This window comes from Haplochromis burtoni, unplaced genomic scaffold (assembly GCF_018398535.1).
Source record: "Haplochromis burtoni strain Fernald_Lab_line unplaced genomic scaffold, NCSU_Asbu1 Contig_260, whole genome shotgun sequence".
Lineage (NCBI taxonomy): Eukaryota > Metazoa > Chordata > Actinopteri > Cichliformes > Cichlidae > Haplochromis > Haplochromis burtoni.
The window spans coordinates 722,045-746,215 of NW_024582621.1; the positions used below are offsets into that span (position 1 = coordinate 722,045).

Genomic DNA, 24,171 nt, shown 5'->3' on the forward strand with positions numbered 1-24,171 from the left:
GTTGATATGACTCTTGTGCATTTCTGACATCTGAGGAACTGAAGATCCAGTGGATTACTTTTATTTTTGACATCCTAACAACAGCAGAAAATTCTTAGTGATTGCATGAGGGGCAGCTGATGCTACCAGTAGCAGGCCGGAGCAACACTGCATGGAGAAAAGTCTCGATAATCGAGTCCCATTGCAACAGCTAAGCACCTATCTATGCTGTCTGCCTTTACAAACATTCGAGAAAGAATGAGCCATTTGAATATGAGCAACAAGTCAGTTTGTGAAATTTCTTCCTTCGTACACATTTCATGATCAGCCATGAGTGGTTTGATTGCAAAGTGAAAGTGTTTAGGAACCACAGCAACTCAACCATGAAGTTGTAGAGCAGGGTCACCGGGTGACTGGGTGACTGGAGCTCCAAACCTCATCTGTCCTTAACATCAGCACAAAAAGTCTGCACCGGGAGTCATGGTTTCCATGGCTGAGCAGGTCCTGTTGGTGTAATGTGCACTTTTTTTCCACACAATATTTGTGTAATCTGTAGTGTGCACAATCGGAGTCTTTGATACGAGTTTGAAACCAAATAAAAAAAAAAATGACTGTCTTCATGTTGTGTTTTTCTTTTTTTTTCTTTTTTGCAACTGCCATTTTTGAAAGGATTTTCTCTCTAAAGGAGAGGGGCTTACAAGACTAATAGTCTATTTAAAGCAACCTGGATGTACACCAAGATTTTACAGGTTCTTCTTTTGCCTGTCAACCACGTCTCCACTTATTTTAATGAAATTCAGATTGGTTTTCCAACAAGCGTTGTGTTACATAGTAACTTCTGCAGGATTTTCTCTTTGTTCCTGCTCTGTGTTAGATCCTGCTTTAACTCTATCCAGCTGAACTCTGAGGTTGTTATCCTTTATGTCTTAAACAGCCTTGACTGCGCTCTTACAGGTCAGGTACTTAATTAATGCCTCATCAATCAGAGCAGGCTGGTCTTTGGAGAATGGCTGCATTAAAGCAAACCAGAAGATTTTCGAGTGCTGCAACAACTTATAGTGTAAAAAAAATCATGTATTTCTTGCACTATGAAAGCACATAAAGCTATTCTGGTAGATCCCAAAATGACATTTTAAACCTTTAAATGTATTTAAGAGGAGTGAACTCATAGGTTTAATATGCAGAGCATACATGCGCGTCTGTATAATGTTTTTGCATGAGACCGTGAGGACCTGCCGTCACGTGGCTACAGCTTGACTTTTCCCATTAAAGTTTTCCCACCAGTCGCAGGTGTTGACCGGTCGTCTGGTCCCTATTTGGCCACAAATGTCTGGGATGTGTCAGGCCTTCCTCAGCTCTGCTCCCTTTGTAGTCTGCAATGGGAGGCTCGTTTTGTCTTTGTAGTCATTAAGCAGAACCTTATTTTGGCAGCCACCGTGTTAGAGGGGACAGGTGATTTATAGCAGAGGGAGCAACAGGGTGATCCCTGCCATTCGTTTCTTTTTTGGGAGGGATGGGGGCTCATTCTGGATGTTTTTATGGCGTCTAAACACACTCTACAGTCTATTAGTACCCTGTGCGCAGGACTCGGAGTCCAGGATTAGCGATCAAAAGACTGATGGCGGGGGCACTGGGGTAAAAGGTTGGAGGTAACATTAGCCCGGCCTGCCCAGGTGGCGTGGCTGGAAAGAGACTCCCATATGTGGTGTAGATGGGTCAAACGTGGGCTGTGTGTGTGGGTGGAGGCTTCCAGCATGCTGTATGTGGAGCCTGTGTGTGCATGACTTTTATGGAGCATACTGAACTCCGTCTAGTTGGATCTGAACCATAACCGATTAGATTTCAGGCTCAGAGTGGTGACCGCTGACCTTCTTACAAATGAAATGTGGTTGATTTTTCTGCAGCCACATCTCACCTTCACAGCACTTGGTGTGCCACTGCAATCTACTTCACTTACTCTGAAAAAACCTACTTAAAATCACCCTTTTTGCTAAAGTTCCTGTGAGCAGCTTTGAGTAAAAATGAGGAAAAAGACAGAAATTTAAAAATTGGGTTTTAATTTTGCCTGGGCAGTCATTCTTAGAATTAAAAAAATAAGGGAATTAAATAACATTGAATAGATTTCAGTTTTGATTCCTTAAGATGACTTTTTACTGAAAACTAAATAGACTTTGTTGGTATGCTGTATACCTAACAGGTCATGAATGCACTGAACTGGCACGAAAAGTCATCATTGTCTGAATCTACTGTTGAAAATACTGGTTTGCTTTGCTTCCTACTTTATATTATGTAAGTTTAATATAATGTGTGATGTAGGTATAGAACTATTTTAGCTTTGGCCAGTTTAAATGCTTGACGTGTCTTTTACGACCTGCTGTTCGGGACATATCTAACAACAAATTTTGCAAATTTTAAATGTAGCAAAAAACACACAAGAGTTCATTTTTTAAAATTCAATAAATAGGTTTATTCTTATTGGTAATCTTACAGCAGTCTCTCACAGTGTGGTTTCTAACCATTTATATGTCTTGCTGGCCATGACACAGCTGGTGGTCTCATATGTGGGTGGCCTCATCCTCAGTGTCTGAGTCATGTGGCAGAGAGAGCTGGGCTTCAGGGAGGTTGTTGCACTGCAGGTAGCTGAAAACGACTTGGACCTGAACACACACACACACACACACACACACACACACATCAGGTCCATGGTGAAAGAAACACACGTTTCTAAGTTATCACACACCTCAGAGCTTTGAAATGTATTTCAGTTCAAAATTTTGCACAATTTCTGGGAACTGAAAACTGATGATGTCATTATGTCATACTTTTTTGGAGTTTCAGTCATTGATCGAGTCACGAGGTGTAACTGAATAGCCTGAGCAGCCATAAAAAAAGAGCTACTTGAATTCCTTACATACCAAGGAAAGGTAAAGTTTCCTTTACTACCGCCTTTAGCACAGGATGCATTGGCTGGACCATAAAGTATGGTCCAGCCAGCCTTCATAGCAAATCAGTCAAAAAACCCAAAATGTCCCAAAAATTATCAGAAAAATTAACGAAGTGGGTCAGATCTTATAAATGTTAAACAGAAGTATGTTTCCATGTTCACACTATAGCTTTTTAGTATGTTTTTATTTTTTAACAACAGTTTTTTAAACCCAGAGGTGAAATATGAACAATAATGAAGATGCTGCCTCTTCAGATCAAGCTTCTAGCTCATGGGCGGGCAACTCCAGGCCTCGAGTGGCGGTGTCCTGCAGGTTTTAGATCTGTCCTTGATCCATCACAGCTGATTTAAATGGCTAAATGACCTCCTCAGCATTTCTTGAAGTTCTCCAGAGGCCTGGTAATAAACTAATCATTTGATTCAGGTGTGTTGACCCACGGTGAGCTCTAAAACCTGCAGGACACCGGCCCTCGAGGCCTGGAGTTGCCTACCCCTGTTCTAGCTTATATCAAATTTTCTTTAAGGTTTGCTGTAATTGAATTTGTATTAATTAAGTCTACTGCTCTATTGCCAGCATTAAGAATATTTGTTAATTCATTTTTACATCAGGTTAGCTGGTGCCCCCAACCTCTGTCTCTGAAACAGACAAATAGAGACAGACAATCATTCTCATCTATCTCTAGTTTCAGATCATTGGGTAACCCAACATGCATGTCTTTGGTGTGTGGGAGGACGTCGGAGTACCCATAGAGGGCCAACATATACACTCCACACAGAAGGACCCCAGCTGGTTGGTGGATTCAAACCTAGGATCTTCTTCCTATGAGATCAGCGTGCCAACAAGTTTGGTTGAAGTAAGGGGGAAATTTTGCAGACTGCTTTCTGGACATTGTAGTTTCAACACGGTAAAACAGCTGGCATCATACTGTTCTTCATCACACATTTCATTGACCTAACAACTTTTTCCATTGACACCAAGGAAAAGGAGGTAGGGAGTCGAGTTTGGACGATATGATCTTATGCTTGTTTTCATGCAAATCTCAACTTGTCATTACATTTTCTCTTATCAAGTTTCCCACTCAGCTGACCTGTAGCTTATACACTCCCAGCTCACAGTTGTTTAGGTTTGTGATTTCCTGATTTCTTTTCAAACCATGCCTTTTTGGTAAGAAATGCTCGCTCTTTACTCTGACATTTACTTTCACCTTTCATTTGTTTTTACTAATTATTTCACTTTGGCATTAATTAATCAGTAGAAAAAATAAAATAAATAAAATACAGAACATTTGCAGACATTGTGTTAAACACGGCCAAGTCTTTTTCTCAGGTATCCACTCACCTGTACCACCACCTCCTGAGAGATATCCACAGTGGGCCCATGGTGTCCCTGCCCAGCCACTGGGGGGCGTAGGAGACTCGGCCCAAACACAGTGGCAAGGTTTAGTAGAGACATCTTGTTAATGTGTTGCCTCTCTGAGATTCTGGAAGGAAAAAAAAAAGATTGAAAACATTAAAAAGTTTTAGGCACAGACTGAAAATATCAGCTGATTTGTAAAGATAAAAAATAAAGTTTATATTTCTTACTTCCCGGTGTAAGGTGTTCTAGTTAACTGACCATTACGGCATTTTGTGCAGTTTGTTTAATGAGCTAAGTATATATTTTTTTCATATTCCTACATATTTTTAAAAGTAAGCATTTTTCAGTTCCAACTAGCAGAGAGAGCAAAATTCACTCTAATAATTATCCTGAAGGTTAAACCATTATAACCATGTCATGGGTGAAGCTGTGGATTCATACCGTTGGAGGTGATGCAGCAGGTAGAGGAAGGTGTGGCGGTTGGCATCAGGACAAGACTGCAGCAGGGACAACATGGAGACCAGCCGTGGGTTTTGTTCTTGGATGTCTACATGAAAATCAGCCAGGATGCAGTTAACTGAGTAGCGTCTGTGAGACTCACAGGGCATCATTTAAAGGTGCTGTTCATGTCATTAAAGCTTAGGGAAATAGGGTTATTGTTCACTTCTGCAGAAGGAATTTCAGGGTTTATATACAAACCCCTTTTCCCCTGTATGTAAAATAGAGTTTATATAAAAGATGGACGCTCCCCATTAGTTTGTATGGTGCCACAGTGAAATCTCCAAAGCATTTTGACTGTTGCCATATTGTGCTTTGAAAGCAGATGTGGTGAGCGAGGGGTGGTTCTGACAATTAAAGCACGTTACACAGCACAAGCAAAGCTTGCGAAAAAATTCACCGCAGATGTCATTTCCTAATCATTTTTTTCTGATTTCAATTTAAAACATGCAGAAGACAAAAGAATAATGTGAAATATTAATAACAATGCTAAATAATGTGGCAGCAGAAGCTACTGATCTCAATGCTCTTTTCTTTACCTTAACAATGTCTTGAAGACGCACCAAAATGCACACCATAGATACTTCACCTTGTGTGTTATCCTCTTGTTTTACTCAAATTCAATTACATTTTATATATTTACCATTAAATCAAAACAAGCTCAAGGTAGCACTTTATATCGTAAGGTAAAGACTCTGAAATAATAGACAAAAAACCCCAACAGTCAGACAACACTATGAGCAAGCACTTGAACAGTGGGAAGGGAAAACTCCCTTTTAACAGGAAGAAACATGTAGCAGTGCCAGGCTCAGGGTGGGGTAGCCATCTACTGTGACCGGTTGGGCGGTGAGGGGAGAGAGATAGGTCAAAAGACACTTATGGTGGGTAATAAGGACGCACTGAAGCACCTTTCCTCTGTGTTCACACAGGAACCCTCTCAAATGAGTAATCAACCACAACCACAATGTAAAACAGGCCCACCCTGAAGTGTACCCTGCTTTCTCCTCTTTTCTCGCTCTATTGACAACCATCACATGCAAATGTGCATCATCCAGTAACACTTGAAACTAGTGCTGAAAAACGTATCAGTTCACTGTGGTCATAGATCAACAGTTGTTTTGCCATCGGCCTTTATGCAGCCAGATCTCTCTTGCTTGTCATTAAAAAGAAAGCACATCTAAGGCATTTCTAAACTGGCTTCAGTTTTCAGGCTGTGAAAACTCACAGGAAGCAGAATATCTATTTTGATAGATGATTCATCTATAATTGTTTTAGCCTCTTTTTTTCATTCCTTTACAAGCAGTAAAAAGCTTCTAGATGATGAATTTGCACTGAAGAGATACCAGTTCTAACAACAAACTATGCAAGTAGTTTAAAGGTTTAGAGCTAAACTTCAGTGAAGTATGCATACGGTATGCATGTGCTTTGTCATATACAGTGGGGCAAAAAAGTATTTAGTCAGCCACCGATTGTGCAAGTTCCCCCACTTAAAATGATGACAGAGGTCAGTAATTTGCACCAGAGGTACACTTCAACTGTGAGAGACAGAATGTGAAAAAAAAATCCATGAATCCACATGGTAGGATTTGTAAAGAATTTATTCGTAAATTAGGGTGGAAAATAAGTATTTGGTCACCTCAAACAAGGAAAATCTCTGGCTCTCACAGACCTGTAACGTCTTCTGTAAGAAGCTTTTCTGTCCCCCACTCGTTACCTGTATGAATGGCACCTGTTTGAACTCATCATCTGTATAAAAGACACCTGTCCACAGCCTCAAACAGTCAGACTCCAAACTCCGCCATGGCCAAGACCAAAGAGCTTTCGAAGGACACCAGGAAAAGTATTGTAGACCTGCACCAGACTGGGAAGAGTGAATCTACAATAGGCAAGCAGCTTGGTGTGAAAAAATCAACTGTGGGAGCAATCATCAGAAAATGGAAGACATACAAGACCACTGATAATCTCCCTCGATCTGGGGCTCCACGACAAGATCTCATCCCGTGGGGTCAAAATGATCATGAGAACGGTGAGCAAAGATCCCAGAACCACACGGGGGGACCTGGTGAATGACCTGCAGAGAGCTGGGACCAAAGTAACAAAGGTCACCATCAGTAACACACTACAACGGCAGGGAATCAAATCCCGCAGTGCCAGACGTGTTCCGCTGCTGAAGCCAGTGCATGTCCAGGCCCGTCTGAAGTTTGCCAGAGAGCACATGGATGATACAGCAGAGGATTGGGAGAATGTCATGTGGTCAGATGAAACCAAAGTAGAACTTTTTGGTATAAACTCAACTCGTCGTGTTTGGAGGAAGAAGAATACTGAGTTGCATCCCAAGAACACCATACCTACTGTGAAGCATGGGGGTGGAAACATCATGCTATGGGGCTGTTTTTCTGCCAAGGGGACAGGACGACTGATCCGTGTTAAGGACAGAATGAATGGGGCCATGTATCGTGAGATTTTGAGCCAAAACCTCCTTCCATCAGTGAGAACTTTGAAGATGAAACGAGGCTGGGTCTTCCAACATGACAATGATCCAAAACACACCGCCCGGGCAACAAAGGAGTGGCTCCGTAAGAAGCATTTGAAAGTCCTGGAGTGGCCTAGCCAGTCTCCAGACCTCAACCCCATAGAAAATCTGTGGCGGGAGTTGAAAGTCCGTGTTGCTCGGCGACAGCCCCAAAACATCACTGCTCTCGAGAAGATCTGCATGGAGGAATGGGCCAAAATACCAGCTACTGTGTGTGCAAACCTGGTAAAGACCTATAGTAAACGTTTGACCTCTGTTATTGCCAACAAAGGTTATGTTACAAAGTATTGAGTTGTATTTTTGTTATTGACCAAATACTTATTTTCCACCCTGATTTACGAATAAATTCTTTACAAATCCTACCATGTGGATTCATGGATTTTTTTTCACATTCTGTCTCTCACAGTTGAAGTGTACCTCTGGTGCAAATTACTGACCTCTGTCATCATTTTAGGTGGGGGGACTTGCACAATCGGTGGCTGACTAAATACTTTTTTGCCCCACTGTACTGGGGATGTGTTGTCTTACCTAGACTTCTTGTCAGACTCTGAAAAAGCTCAGTGGGTATCAGGGGTTCAGGCAGCTCTCTGAAGTAAAGTTTGAGAACACCAGACACAGCGTTCACTTCTGCGCTTCTCAGCTTCGTCACCGCTTCACGGAGATCTGATCAGAAAAGGGACAGATAATGATAATCATCTTTATTACAGGTATCTTCTTTTAACCTTCACTTCCTTCCTCACAGGCACAAGAACATGTATGGGTATGTGCTGCATTGCAGATGTAGATCATCAGGTAAAAGATTTTGAGTCAGTTTTTGTTTTTCTTACGATAAACAAGACAAACAGACCATAATATACGTTTGCCTGCATATTAAGTGTTCATCCTCCAAGACTGCCGTTCATTGATTAATCTGTCTGATATTGAATGTGTGCATACGTTTTTAAAGCAATCAGGGGTTTTTAGCTAAACAGACATTTTAGTCGCTAGCAACAATGACAGTGTTCACTTTTCAGTCAGTTCTTTCCTAGACAAAAGAAACATGTGGGTTTAAAGTCAGCTATCTTTGGCACAGTGCAGCACTAGCAAGAGATAAATGTTTCTGAGATGTTGCACCTAAACTCAAGAGTCAAGGTCAAATGTCACCACTAGTGTTTCTCTTGGAAGAAAGTTACGATTTCAAGGAAATTAATTTGAATTATTTTGGTGATAGTTGAGTTTTTAAAAATTCTTGGTCTGCAACCAATGAACTGATGCCTCTTTGAGCCTTCAGTTTAGCATTTTAATTATATCTTTTTAAGTTATACTGCATGTTTAGTGCTCAAACATTATTGCTAAATACAAACATACAGCACTGTGCAAAAGTCTGGAATCACTTTTCATTTTGTTAAGTAGGCCTAAAAAACTATTCACAGCAACAACAACAACTGTCCTTAATAAATAGGAAAAAGGTATATCTAAGACCCAGGACCTGAGAACCCTTAAGTTTATCAATCTGCTGTTCACTGAAACCTCATCCGAACAGTGTGGCTTTAAAAAAGGAAGGGAATTCTTAAGGAAGAGAAATAAGGAGAAAAGAATGAGGTATTTCAATTTCATTTTTAAGCATCCCAAATATAGTTCAGTTAAAGTGTTCCTGGATAGAAACACACAATGAAACACCATCAGTCATGATCTGGCCTCCCCAGAGCCCAGACCTCAATATTGAAGTATCATCTAAATCCAGCCAACATTCATGGAAGAGCTTTGAATGTCCTTAAAGAAACCTGGAGAACTTTTACTGAAGACTTCTTACAGAAATGACAAGCAAACTGCCTAAGAGAGCTCAGACTGTGTTGAAGTATAAAGTTGAAATTTTGACTTAACCTTATTAGAACTGCATAAATGCTGTTTTTACCTTATATACTGTACTCCCATGTATGTTTACACATGTTTCAATAACGTGCTGCAGTTTTCCTAACAAAACTTGTAAAAACTTGTTACCATGCTGATATGAGGCACTATTTGGCGGGAAGATAAAACCCAGGATCAAGGAAGTTCAAAGACAAACATGCATGTTATTTCCCTTGACTGCAGTTCCTGATTCTCACTGACTTGTACTATTAACAAAAGGACTGTGCTGAATAATGTTTAGGAAAGAGGATGAGGAAGCTGAAAATGTCTGGGTCATGTTCAGTGTTGGTCAAGTTACTTGAAAAAAGTAATCAGTAACTAATTACTGATTACTTCCCCAAAAAAGTAATCCCGTTACTTTACTGATTACTTATTTTCAAAAGTAATTAATTACTTAGTTACTTAGTTACTTTTTAAAAACACGATTTACAACCTGAATAGGTGATAAAGCGATAGATCTTTCAGCCCAATTCTACTTTTTCTACATAATCCATCATACAAAATGTAATCAAATGGAAAAGTCTCTTTTTAAAACTTGTTTTATAGTTTTAATCTTTTAACTTTATGCATCAAGCAAAAATTTAATTATATGCAACATTCTCTGACTGTGAAAAATAGTTTAACATTTAAACCTATTTTCTGCACATTCCAGCACATAAAATAAAATATTTTTTGTGTTTACACTCACTCTTTCAAATAGATGCAAGTAAAACACAGCAGAAAATAAATAAAGTCAAAGACTCAGCGGTCCTGTTGCTCTATTTTCACCTGTAAAGCAGGAGTGGGGTAGGCGGAGGTGTGCCTGGTGCAGGTGTGCGCACGGTCAGTTGAAAATCCGCGAGTTTCTCTGTGAATTTCCCATTACGTCGTTGCGCACTCGGCGCTTGTTTAGGGGTTTCGTGTAAAAAGAAGTTTTCTTCCCACGCACAACGGACACTAATGTTTTTGTCACTTTTTATGGAATCAAACTCAAAGTAAGGTCAGTACTTCCACGCTTTAAACGCTGCACGCTCATACTCTCTCCCGCACTCGATATATGATCCACTGTTGATCTGCACACAGCTGTTGTCACGAACGTCGCACTCGCTTACGTCACTGTCATGAGACATTCTCGCAAAAAAATCACGGTTTTAGTAACGCAGCGTTCCTACGGGAAAGTAACGGTAATCTAATTACCGTTTTTGCAATAGTAATCCCTTACTTTACTCGTTACTTGAAAAAAGTAATCAGATTATAGTAATGCGTTACAAGTAACACATTACTGCCCATCTCTGGTCATGTTAAAGAAGACCTGAGTGAAGAGCCTGATGACTGCAGCTCACTCCAATCTGCTCCTTGCATTGCAACAACTCTTTATCACTGCACTTTCCAACAAAAAGATCATTTTTCTGTGTAATGCTTTTCTTACTGTTGTTGAACGCAGCCTTGAGCGTGCTGATTTCACTGGTTGTTCCTGAAATCCTGTAGATTCCCACCTCGTCCATGCCTCTCCTCTCCACTTCCTCCACGCAGCATCGCACCACATGAGGAACCAGCACTCCCTCCTGTCTGACAGAGGATTGAGACTTTAAGCATTGTGTAAGTTGCATGTTGCATTTGATTGATAGGCTGTTTCATTTCATTTCAATCTCCACTCCCGCCACACTTCTGCTTCCCTTTAATCCACTTTCCCACAAATTAAACTGAAAACTAGCTCCACGAAAGGGCACACAGGGGAAATAAAACTCTGAACCAAGCTACAGCTTTCAGTTTCAAGGTGTCTAGACTGTTCGGGTAGGCCAAGAGGGAGCCAGCTGACATGATAGGCAGGAACTTACTTTGCCACGGTTTCAATGGGGACGCCAAAGATTGGCGGCTGTTGAACCGTGGAGCTGGGTGGTCCCAGTGGGTGGGGACAGTACTTGAGAGAGAGGGTGAGCTCCACCTGGCCCAGCTGTAGGGTCTGTTTTTTCCATCGCTTATTCAGAGTTTTAGAGTCCAACTGATGAACACAGAAAAAAGTAAAATTCAACTTGACATGGGGTTTTAAAATAAAGGAAATGGTAGGATCATTAGTTAGAAAAAAATCTGTCTGGTGAAATAATTACATTGGGCATTTTTACCCCTAACCTATATATCTGGATTGGCAAAAAAAAGGCACGTGCCACATTAATGATAATAATAAGCTTCATTTATGCAATACCTTTCAAAAATAGTTGCACAAGATAAGACAGAAAATAAAGCAATATGTCTGTCTCTATGTAGCCTGCCTCTTGCCCTGTGGTAGCTGGGATAGGTCCCTGCGTGCTATGTGTGCCAAAAGTCAAGTTTAGACAATGTCCTATGCCCTATTGGTTAACCTAGATTATGTTACCCTCCTACTGTTGTCTCAAGGACATCCTGGCTTACTCTTACTGATAACTGCCTGACATAGAAGCGCCATCAGGTAATGTAGCTCACCAGGCTTTCCAGGCTATAAAACTTTACTCTCTGTCTCTTAAATTTGGTGGCAATTTCAGATTTTGTGGGAGACCCAAGCAAAAATTCACAGAACATTCATTACTATGTTATAAATTATCTGACACCTAAAACAACCGTTCTATTAAAAAAACCCATTAACCCTTTTAACAGGAAGAAAGCTGTGGCAGGCTCAGGGAGGGCCAGCCATCCGCAGTGACCATGTGGGGTTAGGGTAAGAAGATGTCACAAGAAACAAATTATGTGATGCTCTATTATTCATGTGTCTCTCTCACAGTTATTTAATGTTATTTAAGCATTTAGTTATCTATGATTCATTTGATTGCTCCAAAAACAAAAAAAGCTTCCTCATTTTTCTTTTTTCTCTTCCTCTTTTCTCTTCTTCTTTTTCTCACTCACAGAGGGATAACTCCTTCTCATTTCCTGCTGAGTGGCTTTCATTGCTTACAATGGGAGTGAGTGGGGCCCATTTAGGGAGGGCAGGTCTCTCCTACTATCATTGGAAACAATGGTGTACTACTGTTGCTGAAGTTTAAAATTTGTAGCTGATGCCCAGCCACTTGCCTGCATTTCCCTTCTGCTTTCACTCCACCTGTCATCACCCACTTTGATGTTTGTGTCTTAGGTATTTTATGTTTAAAATAATTTTATGTTTAAGATGTTTTATTTGAATAAACCTCTTGTAGGAACTGTTATCTCGTCCTCTACTTTGAGCCAGTTTGTGACAAATGGCCACGATGCCAAATAGTAAAAGTACTTCAGCTAATCATTCAGTTCAATTCATTTCAAGCCAGAGATTAATAATAACCAATGATTACATGCAAATGCATGCATTTAGAAAAGTACGAGCTAAGTTAGCCATCAACACTGACTCAAACTCCATTTTCACTAATTGGTATTAAATATCCCGGACAAGTCCTGTTACAACGTGAACCACAGTTTCTGTGGGCTCAAACCCAGAATAGACATTAATCATCTCTGCAAATTAAAGAGGAACTGCAACTGTTAAAACCCATTTTTAACATATTTTTTTCTTCAGTGTTGCTGGGAAAGATCTTGGATTATATGTTTAATATTATATTGAAAACCAGCTTACTGGTATTAATAAAGATAAAGCTGAAGTTCTTAGGCCTCTCTGTACCTTTACTGTATTTTTTCCCAGAACAGTATCATCCTGTCCATTTGACTGACTCACACATAACACCCTCAAGTTCTGTGCACCGTCCACCTGGAAAGACAGCTCCTGTTTAAAATGTAAAAAAAAGATGTTAACAATGAAAAAAGACTTTAACTTCCTTAAGATGCATGTGGAGAATCTATGTCTTATTCTAAATCCTTCACTTCGGCCTACTAGTCGGATTTAGTGTTGATTTTACTGCCTCTGATAATGTTTAAAGCATGGTATTGTCACACCAGAAGTGCAGACTTTTGTAATCCCCTAAGCTCAAACCTGACATCATGTCGGATACTGTCTAGACATGAAGAAGAAATGAAGAATTGCTACCTTGAACTGGTTGACAAATCCCATCTACAAGATAGTAGGACTTTTCCTCAAATGCTCTGATGTCTCTTATTTTCTTTACTTTAACAAATTAACTCAATATTAAAGCCAAATGTAATATTTCATATTTCAAAAGGCTTGAGTCTAACCTGGTCCCAGTGAGGGTTTAGGCTGAGGACTGAAGAGTGTGTCTGGGTCTGCTGATCGTAAAACTTGAAGCCATCCACTTCCACACACACATACACACCTGAGTGAGAAAGAGAGCATCATTAATGAACACAAAACTATTTAGCTTAGACAGAAGATAGCCCAGTCTCTCATGATGCTTCAAAATTGCTAAGAAGCATACAAGCTGGCTGCTGTAGGCCAGCGGCAGAATCAATGGCCACACTCAAAGTCCCACATAGCGCCTCCTCGTTCAGTCCTGAGGAAAGAGACAGAGACAAATCTCACTGGATTTATTCACGCTGAATAAAAGCCTAATGGTAATACAGGACACACACGAGGAAAGCTGTGGTAAAAGGTATTGTGGGTCTCATGTAAAGATCAAAGAGAGAACCTCACACAGTGTATTGCATTTCAGACACAGATGTGATTGTGTGGTGAGAAAAAAGTGAGTCTTAGATGTGTACCGGCGTCAGTGCTATGTAGAGGTGGCTGCTGGGTCATTCTCAATTTCACACACGAACTGGTCAACGTGAGCAAGTCTGGAGGGACAGTTTCTATGTCTGGCAAACATGACACAAAGCAAATAACAATCAGTTGACAGAAGAGTAACACATTAGTCTGGACCCCAGTGAGAGAAACTTGAAGCTCGGCTCAATTAAAGCTAAAAAAAATAAAGCATATAAAAGGCAGGCTGCACCCATGCATTCATGTTGTTCTTGCCCAATTCTGATGTGAACATCTGATTCATCAAACCAGGCAGCATTTTATTATCCAATCTTGGTGAGCATATGAGATTCAGTTTCCTTTAGCTGAAAGGAGCGGCACCTGGTGTGGTCTTCTGCTGCTATAACGTCCATGTTGTGCATTTAGAGATGCTCTTCTGCACACTCTGGTTTTGACAAGTGGTTATTTGAGTTACTGTTGCATTCTTGTTGGATCAAAGCACTTCAGCCATTCTCCTCTGACTTCTGAAATCAACTAGGGGACTTCCACTTACTGGATATTTTCTCTTTTTCATGCCATTCTCTATAAACCCTATAGATGGTTTTGTGGGAAAATCCAAGCAGATCAGCAGTTTTTGAAATACTCAGAGCAGCCCGTCTGATACAAACAACCGCACCACATTCGATGTCACATTTCTTCCTCATTCTGATGATCACTTTGAAATTCAGCAGGCGACCTTGACCAATGGCTACAAACTTAAATGCAAGGTAATGTCATGTGGTGTTCTGATTAGATATCCGATATGAGATACGAGTAAACACAGATTTTAACAGCTGTACTTAATAAAGTCATCAGTGAGTGTGTAGTAACGGTAATTAGCTGTTATCTGGCTCTGCGACGTACCCATACATAGCAACCAAGCTAGCTAGTATTATAACCAGCTTATAGTGGCCAGAAACAAGTAACAAGTTTTTTTTTGCTCATTTAAATGATGCAACACTGCCTCACATGACCTACGGAACATTTTCTAAGACCCTCAACTTCCTTAAACATAACAAGTAGGCATTTTATAAAAACCGCATGCTGTCCACGAGACATCTCACGTTCGCTTCTCTCCTAAGTCGACTCAACTCTTACACACAGCCTGCTAGCAGCACAACAGAAGATGGTATTTTAATAAGTAATTACACATGTTAATAAATTAAACTAAATAATTACTTAGGTTTAGTTCATTATTTAGCTACTAAACTAAATTAAAATATGCTCCGGGGCGAGATTGACTTCAATCACTTTCATGACATACAGCTGGCCACAAATACTTAACAGTGCTTGAAAAGCTACAAATAGATTTGCAGAGTAGCCGTAATTACACTCCAGAGTGGTCAAAAGCTGTGTACTCACTAGCTGTGGTGAGTTTGAGTATGGCCTGCCTCCATTCTTCTAGTTCATAGAGAGAGGAGAAGAGGAGAGCGTGACTCTGTGATAAGACAAAAACAGGCCATTGTGTAATCTTAGTCTGTTGTTTAGGACTTAAGTGAACTACATTAGAATGTGTGTGTGCTCGTATACCTTGCCACTGGGGCTGTGCAGCTCCAGTCTGTAAGCAATCAAGTGTGTGAGCAACATCAGCTCCATTTGTTCCAGTTTCTTCTGGCTACGAGCTGCCAGGCTCCTGGATGTTTTCTTCATACAGAGAAATGCAGTGACATTTGTAATGTATGTTTTCTGGATTTAGGCTGTCATTTTCAGCACCTAAAAATACTTAAGTATCACCATTATCTCATTGTCTGGTCACTTTAAAAAGTTATTAAAATTGTTTGTTTCCTCGTTCCTGTAAAACTAAAAGTTGTTAGTCCCTTGTTCTACTGTGCAGACTGATGAGTATGTTTAGGTACTAGAAAAAACAACCCCGTTGTTAAATGTAGGTTGCAGGCTGTATTATGAAGTGCTGCCAGAAATGTTTACATTTAAGTCATCTGGTTACTCTCTCACTCTCTCTGTCATAAACACACACCGGATTTTGCCGGAGCTGCTGTAGTAGCTGCTGACGCAGGACGTACATCTTTGTTCGTATGTTGTGTAAGCGCACGTTGGTCTCTGGCGGCCGTTCCTTGTCTGCAACCCAACGAAGTCTTAGACCGGCGAGAGGCAGATACCAGCAGAATCTGTACTGGTCCTGCTTCCTAGGAGAAACACAGCATGAACAGGCGTCATGAGATTTTGTGAGTCTTTCCACACCTTTAAACAGTTTTAAGAGGGTTCCTTTCTAACTGTGAAAAGGCAGATGCACACTACATGCTGCAGGTTGACCACATTCCCCACAAGCCTTAATGCGCTCTCGTGCTAAACTCACCCTCTATTTGCATGTTTAAATCTTGTGCACAGCAGGAGGTCGGTGTAAAGGAAGAGGTGACGCAGGCTGCGTTCACTCTCACTCACATCCACCACAAAGCCATCACGCATTAGCTGGCGTCTCTGGGAGAGTACACACACACACACACAGACATGTTGTAAAATGGGTGCCTGTATACATTCAGCAGGGCATACGTCCTATATAACTTTTCTCCATATTCATTTGAAGGGATCGGGTTGGAGACTAAACTCACCATCCCACGACTTAACGTGACCTCCCGTTTACTTTGTGAACTCTCGTTGACACCAGACAGGAAGCTGCGAGACAATCTCAGAGCTTCCTGTAAGGCTGTGTAATCTCTATGCTCTGTTGGCGTCGTCTTCAGGAGATCCTACAAGATGACAGAGGTTGCCAAATCAGAAAAAAACAAAACAAGAAAGAGCTCCTGCTCCAGGAAAAAAAATGTATGGACTCATCATTAAAAATAATGCAACCAAACACCAGAGCGATTTAAAAAACACTAAGAGGAGGATGTTAATAAAATCGTCCAGGTCTTACCTGCAGCACTAATGTGGTCTTTGTAACTCTGTCCAAGGGCTTGTAAAGAAGAGCTATAAACACAAACAGCGCTATCAGACCCCGGCAGACATGTATGTATTTTGTAAAAAAAAAAAATCACATTTTATTGTAAGTACCTTCAAATGTGTACGTAGTCCGAGCTTTGTCTGTGCCGTTGTTAGACATCATGCTCTGAAAAAGCAGCAGAAGATGCAGTAGCAATGATGCAGTGTGACTCAGCTAAATGTTACTGTGATGGTGCAGGATCTTTAGTACCTCTGCTAGAGTTCGGAAGCGAGGGTCTGAGTGGGTGCACTTCCTAACCACTTCAACAGCTTTCACGTAGTTTTCAATGAAGCCACCGTACAGACCAATCTGGCTCACCTGCACAGGTAAAATACACTGGATGAAAAAGGTCCAAAGTCTAACCTCGATGCACACACAGCTGTGTGACGCTTGATAAATAGCCTGAATAAATCAGCAGCAGTTCAGGCTGTTTATCGCCATCTAAAATTGCCTGGTGAGTAAAAACTTTAACCCAATGTCTAAACTTGAGAAAATGAGATTTCTGTTAATGATGTCATCCTTCCTTTTTATCAGCCATATCTTCCCCACAAACAGAGTCACTGGACAAAACCTGGGTCTTACATACAACAAACAAAAGCTCATTTCCATTCCAGTAAAATAATGACAGAAAACCTAAAACTGAAACAGCCAGATGGAATTCAGCCATCTGTCACACCGCGTCTCTCTGACTCATCACAATATGTGACTTCAAAAGTCATATTGCCTTCAGAAAATGATAAAAGTGTCTGGAAATGTATTGTAGCTTCACCACAATGTGTATCTTAATGAGCACTCAAAGCATTTTACAGTAGAAGCCACAAAGATCCTTACAGCACTCTATTCGATTCATTATGTTATTTATCCTCCTTTCATTCGCACCTATGTCATGCTCTCGAGTTTTGGTAAAGCACTTGTTGTCCTTTGGTCACTGCTGTATTTGTTGGTTTTGTTGCATTTTTTTGGTTCTCCCTGCTTTTGTGTTCTCTTGCCTCTGTCACCATGTTTCGCGTTAGTCATAATGGTTGTCTTTGACTCATTGTTACTTCCTGTTTTATTTTGAAGGTTCCTTTCTGCTGTTCTTCTTTTCATTACTACCACCTTTACCTTTCATTGTAGTCATCTGTGTTTGACTGTTTCCTCCAATCACCCACCAATGTACATCTGTATAGTATAGTATAAAGTCAGTTTGTGTCTGCCTCTTGACTCTAATCTTTTTTGTGATATTTTGTTCTTTCCCTTTTGTTTTTTTTGCTGAGTCAGCCAATAACTCACTTTTTATTACACTACAGATGGCTCTGTGTCCTGCATTGGTATCATCTCGCTGCCACGCGTTGACACCTGCGTCCAGTTTAGAATAATCAAACACAATCAAGAATGTTTTTAAACTCTGAGGCAACAATCCTAACCACTGAACCACTGCTATTTTTATAATGCACAGCAAATGAAAACAGGAATGTTTTATTGGAGATTATGTATCGGAATTTCAGGAGCAGGACCACGTCTCCAAACACGCTCCTTCCGGTTCTCATCTATATAGGTTCCCCCAGTTCTGCAAGCTGTTTATTCTCGTTTATGTGCCTCACCCTCCCTCCCTCCTTGTTCTCAATTCTTTAACTTCTTCACTTCTATTTAGTATACGGGGATCTGCCAGGCCCGAGAGCTGTCGCCAGTCCCCTTCGAGGCCTTCCACAAAATACAGCTCAATTCATGTCAAAGCATTCACTTTTACCTACTAAAACGCTGCCAAACCTAAAATGAGGACGTGGGCCCAGCTAGTGAAATAGTTTAGGGTACCTGCTAGGATAAAGCCCACCTCTTGTTTAATGTCAGCGGGGATATGGTCCCTCCACCATGACCGTTTGCAACAGGGAAGTCAAACTCATTTGACATTGCGGGCCACAGCTTTTAATTTCACAAACTTCATAAACACAACTAATTTTATTGTGTTTATGAAGTTACACACAAACAGAAAATAGGAACAACAGAGCTTAATGCAGTCGTTTTATATATATATATATATGTATATATATATATATATGTGTGTGTGTGTGTGTGTGTGTGTGTGTGTGTGTGTATATATATATATATATATATATGTGTGTGTGTGTGTGTTTGGTTTGTATGACTGATTTGTATGACTGATTCAGATGCGTCCATTGCACACCAACCTCAGGTGAGATTGTTGCAGCGATGAAGCTACAAATGAACGTGGACATTACGCGCATATCTTTACCCAGCAAGCACCATTTCAGGCCGAGCAGCTGCGATTTGGCATCCCACTGATCAGAAGCTCAGTGTCCGTTCCAGAAAAGCATTTCTGCAGAACATCTTGTGTCAGATTGATACTCATGCTAGACCACTTTGATGTAAGATGTTAATGTGTTTGTGCAGGAAGCTGTGCGCGTTCTCTCTATGTTGCTTATCTTCATTGACTCAACGCATAAAATATGTGGTTAAAAGCTCCCCTGTGATCATAGTAAAGTCCATAAACACAGAGTCTATGCCTTAGCAAATAATTGCTCAGTTCCTGCTGTCACTTAAAACATATTTAAGGAGAGCCATCGTGGGCTCAGAAAAAAAGTGTCAGTCACACTGTGGTTAGAACTGCCGCCTCACAGGAAGAAAGTTCCTCCTTCAAACATCTGGTTAGCTGAGACCTAATTCTCCCTGTCCATGTGCGGATTATCCCACAACTTCCTCCAACAATCTAACGGCATGCATGTTACGCTAACTGATGGTTCTGAAAAAGGAGAATGGAGAGTAACTACTGAGCCATTAGGGAACTGTCGTTTATCCCTCTGTGGATTTCCACAACTGAAACATAACATACGATGCAAACAAAAAACTCACCATTTTCTGGAACAGGTCCCCGACCACCAGCTCAAAGCCTCTGCATCTCATTTCTGTCTCATTACCAGGGCTGATCTCAGTCTGGTCATAAGCACTCAAACGGGCCTTCAGACCTGAGTAAAAAGTTTGGTGCACGTCTCTGAGCTCAGGCACCTGGTAGAAAACGGTCTGGACCTGCTGGCTGGACAGAACTGGTTGAGAGGTCCCAGCTGAAGCCCGCAGAGCCTTCATGGGCTAGACAGCAAAATTTAAAAAAAATAAAAGTTGTGTTAAATGGCAGCCAGTGTGGGTGAGAAAGAAGAACAATGTGGTGTGCTGAAAAGAGAAATAGGCTGTGGTGAAGTGAGAAGGACATGAATGTGTGAAATGTGCAGTTCACATGTGATACATCTCGCAAAGCTTTATTCAACCATCTCAATGCCTTTGGCACATGCATGCAAACCGCCACTATAACCGGAAGAGCAAAAATGTTACATTTAGTCACTCGGTGATAAGAGTACAGTGGTGAGCTCACAACGTCACAAAACACAGCAGCCATGCTAAAGAATCAACCACACAATTTCATTTACTTTCTCACATCTTTTTTCTTGTCTTTTGTTAAATGAGTCGGAAACTGTAAGAATGGGGAAATGCGTGTAGCTGTTGTTATTAATAGCACTAAAAAGAGAAGGAAAAATAGATTCAGGCACTCATTATTGCACCATCATTTCCTGACTTAATTTTGTTTGATAGCACTTATTGGCACTTGGTTGACCAACACACTCAGAGCAATGGGAAAGTCCAAGGAACTCAGTGAAACTCTGAGAAGGAGAACTGCAGGTTTGCACAAGCTGGGAAGGTCTCTCTGAGACATTTCTGCACGACTGCAGATTCTAAGATCGTAAGTGCAAGTTACTTGGATGCGTCTCCTTTTTCCCAAGAAATGGAAGAAGATCCAAACAGTCAGACAAGAGGAAATTGGTTAGGATGCTCAGCAACAACCCACCAAAGCTCAAGCCTACAATAAACTGGAGACTACTGGAACCAGCCCAGTGTCATTACCGACGCGTAACATACCAATGATTTGTCACATCCCAAGGCGTCCAATGGGAACGCGAAAGATAACCTTCCGCGTTCCCATGGGACGCGGCGAGTTGTGGATGAAATCCAATAGAATGACGCTCCCGGCGGTAACAGACGTTCCAGTCGTGTATTCCAGCCCTAACCCAAACCTTAATCTTAATCCTAACCTTGACCACAACCTTAATGGTGTTAGGTAGTGTCTTCCAAAGCGACATATGCAGACTGAGTCCAAACAGTTCTCATGTTTCCTCCTTTTTCCAAACGCATAACATAGGGTCGTGTCGGGTGGCCAAAAGCGTAACATACCGACGATTTGTCACATAGCATAATATGCTACACGTTGGGAGTGAGAACATGTTACTGTCCACAGTGAAGTGAGTTTTACATCAACGTGGACTGAGAAGGTGTCGACCAAGAAAGAAGACCTTGCTCCAAAACTGAATCCTTTAAGCTCAATTAAAATTTGCAGTAGTCCACATGCGCAAGCCAAATGCCTTCTGGTGAAAAGTTTTGTGGTCAGACCATTTGGCCACAATAACAAGAAGAGTTTTTGGAGGAATAAAGATGAATTGAAACCTGAGAACACTGCACTAACTGTCAAGCATGGTGGTGGTAGTATCATGCCCTGAGGCTGTTTTGCTATCAGTGCTGCTGGAATACCAGCCCAAGATTACCATGACATTCACATTTATGATGAGTGTACAAAAGTTTACAAAAGAAAACAAGCAACGAGACACCGATGAGCGTTAAAAACTGTCTGCATTCTTTCAGCAAAACGATCCCCTTGTTCAGAGCCACGTAAGGCTAAGGTAACTTCTCGCACCTTGTGCTACATGTTTACTTTATACATGGGAGTGGTTTCAATAGTTTTATGAAAAGAAAAAGGGAAGCCTAATCCACAAAGGAGAACAATCTATCTACCACTAAAGAAGGAAGCTGAATAATCAAGACTTTGTTGCATGTGATTGCCGGACATGATCCTGTGTAACATGCTAAAAAAAAGGTAATGTTAACTAACAAAGAACAGGCTTAAATTACTATAGTAAGTGTGGTTACAGTTGAACAACAAAGCAGAAGTGAAACACTAATAGTCTAATAGTTTTTATTGCTGTAAAATAATATTCAGTCCAGCGAACAAGTGATGACAATCTGTCTATGAATAACAAGAACAGAGAGCTAAATATAAGAACTGAGAAATGCAAATTTGTTCTTGTGTCTGTGTGTGTTGATGTTACCATTAACAGGGTGTCCAGCTCTCTGAGGTAAACCTCCTCGCTCTCCAGGATGCCTTTCAGCACCGTGAGCCTCCTCTCCAGCATTTCCTCCTTGCTGCATGTTGTCTGGATCACAGGTGTGCAGAGCATGAGAATACATCACAGCGCCCCCTCAGACTCAAGGTTATTGTCAAAGAGTTTTTACAAAATTTGTGATGCCAACCTCTGAAAAAGAGGCCACAGTTATCATCACCGCAGGACTTACAGGGTGAATCGGAACGTTGGACGTTCCTGTTAAAGGAGTCCCGTCGCTAAAGCAAGCGATGAAGAGCAAATTGAGCTGCAGCCCTTTTCTCATGAATCTCAGACGGGTTGTTGGAGTTTCACAGGTTTGTACAATGTTTTTAATTTGTTTTATGTTTTTGTGTATATGATGCGAGAGCTTCCTGAGATGTAACTGCCCCTCAAACATAAGTCAGATAAACATGGGAACCACACTAAAACTCTTTATGGTACCTTTGTTCTAGATTTTGAAACACAAAGTTAGATTTCTCCTTGTTTGTCTTTCTGGGTGCTACCTGCAGTTGTGTGTTTTTAACCAACATAATAGCCAGAAAGCTCTATGTAGCAAAACTTGAAAACTTGGCTCTGCTTCACTCCGTCTACTTTCTGTTCTGTGTTGGTTGCTTTCAAATTTACTCACGTATAAAATGTGAGAATTATAGTGCTGAAAGGTTTTTATATGTACTTCCCACTAGGCCATTGATCCTTCTCCATTTTCATCATGAAAATACAAGTATTGCAAAACTAAATGCAGTCTAGAAGACAAACTCAAGAAGGTACAAAGAGTGTGCAGTGATACAAAACACTGGAGTCGTGAACTCACAGGGGTGTCAGGGAAGTCCACGCTCTCAGTGTTCAGCGGGGAGAGAAAACAGGACACTGCCTCCTCTGGGAAAACGTCCTCTTCCAAGACATCAGCTTCTTCTGCCACTGCAGCAGACACTGTTCAGTCAGAGGGAGAAAAGCTCACAATCTCTCACATCTACTTCTGTTTTTGTCTTTCTGTCTTTGAAAAAGTATTAATAGCAGAGCTTTTTTTAAATTGTTTTTTCTTCCCCCTTCCAGCAAACAAAACAAGAAAACGGCTGCAACATTCAGGTTAAATCTACTCTCACCTGGTATGTTCTGTGACTCCAGATATTGCACAGCCTCCTGGTAGACATCCATAGCCAAAAAACAAGTCCTCTCTGCGCGCCGGCTGAGTGTCGCGGTGTGCAGCATGTAAACGCACTCAGCTGGTGACACAAAACTTCCTCTTTCTTTTAACTGTGCACAAAAGGAGACTGTAGAGACCCGAGCATAACTTCCTGTGTGCGTGAAATAAGCTCATGAGAGCACGCAACTGACATTTTATACATTCTTACAGTTGCATGTTACTTCCTATCAGCGTAGTGTTTATATGTTGTACTTTAAAAAAACAACAACTGAATATCAGATGAAAGTAGTTGAAGGAAAGTTGCCACACTAGTTTGAAGTAAGTTGAGCCAGAGTTTAGCTTGATCTACTCTCTATATCAGACCAACGAAACACCTTTTTTAAATACATATATGTATTTTGACCTAATTTCTGTTTTCAGCATTGAAAGGAAGGACCTTTTGGATAAAGTAGAACACGTTTTTCACAATATTTTTTCAAAGATTTCTTTGGGGTCAGTTTGTTTTAGTTACGCATTTAGAAGTGTTTTAAACGTGTATCACATATGCTGATAAAGTGTCAGCTCATAAAAACGCGTGTCTGCAGTGGCAAAAGTCTTTCTCTGGTTTAGACTAAGCACTTTTTTGGAAATGGTGGCTGTGGGCCAAACAACTGTGGGTTAGTTCAGTTGGTGGTATTATTAAACCTTAAAGTTTTAGAGGTGTTATAGCAATTCACAAAGGATATTAGATTTAATGCGTCAGGGCAGCATGGTGGTGCAGTGGTTAGCACTGCTGCCTCACAAAAAGAAAGTCCGCGTTCAAACTCCTGGGGGCCTCCTATGTGGAGTTTGAGTGTTCGCCATAGCTTCCTCCCACAGCACAAAGAGGTGTGAAGGTTAAGTTGCTTGGCAGTTTTAACTAGGTCTGTCTCTTTGTGTTTGCCCTGCAGTGGACAGGCATCCTGTCCAGGATCAATCCCACCCTGGAGAGCCGTCCTACCCCACTGAACTTGATAAGTAGAAGTAAATAGATGTTAGGTCACATGATGAAAGAATAACTCCACGTTCTTTCCGCATCTTAGCTACAAGTATACTATAC

At 41.0% G+C, this 24,171-nt stretch overlaps 1 protein-coding gene across 1 annotated transcript; it reads right to left on the minus strand.

The window, feature by feature from the left end:
* Positions 1–1,188: 1,188 nt before the first annotated feature.
* On the minus strand, positions 1,189–23,253 carry si:dkey-33c9.6 (active breakpoint cluster region-related protein). The gene is made up of 22 exons (XM_005939692.3): positions 23,053–23,253; positions 22,761–22,879; positions 21,896–22,000; positions 19,599–19,832; positions 16,959–17,066; positions 16,820–16,874; positions 16,683–16,735; positions 16,378–16,515; positions 16,125–16,246; positions 15,786–15,954; positions 15,341–15,454; positions 15,173–15,248; positions 13,792–13,887; positions 13,509–13,583; positions 13,309–13,406; positions 12,800–12,901; positions 11,019–11,182; positions 10,610–10,749; positions 7,840–7,974; positions 4,722–4,827; positions 4,263–4,404; positions 1,189–2,636 (listed from the first exon to the last, which is right to left on the minus strand). Exons 1-22 carry the CDS (start codon positions 23,156–23,158, stop codon positions 2,535–2,537), a joined length of 2,559 nt encoding a protein of 852 aa, XP_005939754.2. The 5' UTR covers positions 23,159–23,253; the 3' UTR covers positions 1,189–2,534.
* Positions 23,254–24,171: the final 918 nt, after the last annotated feature.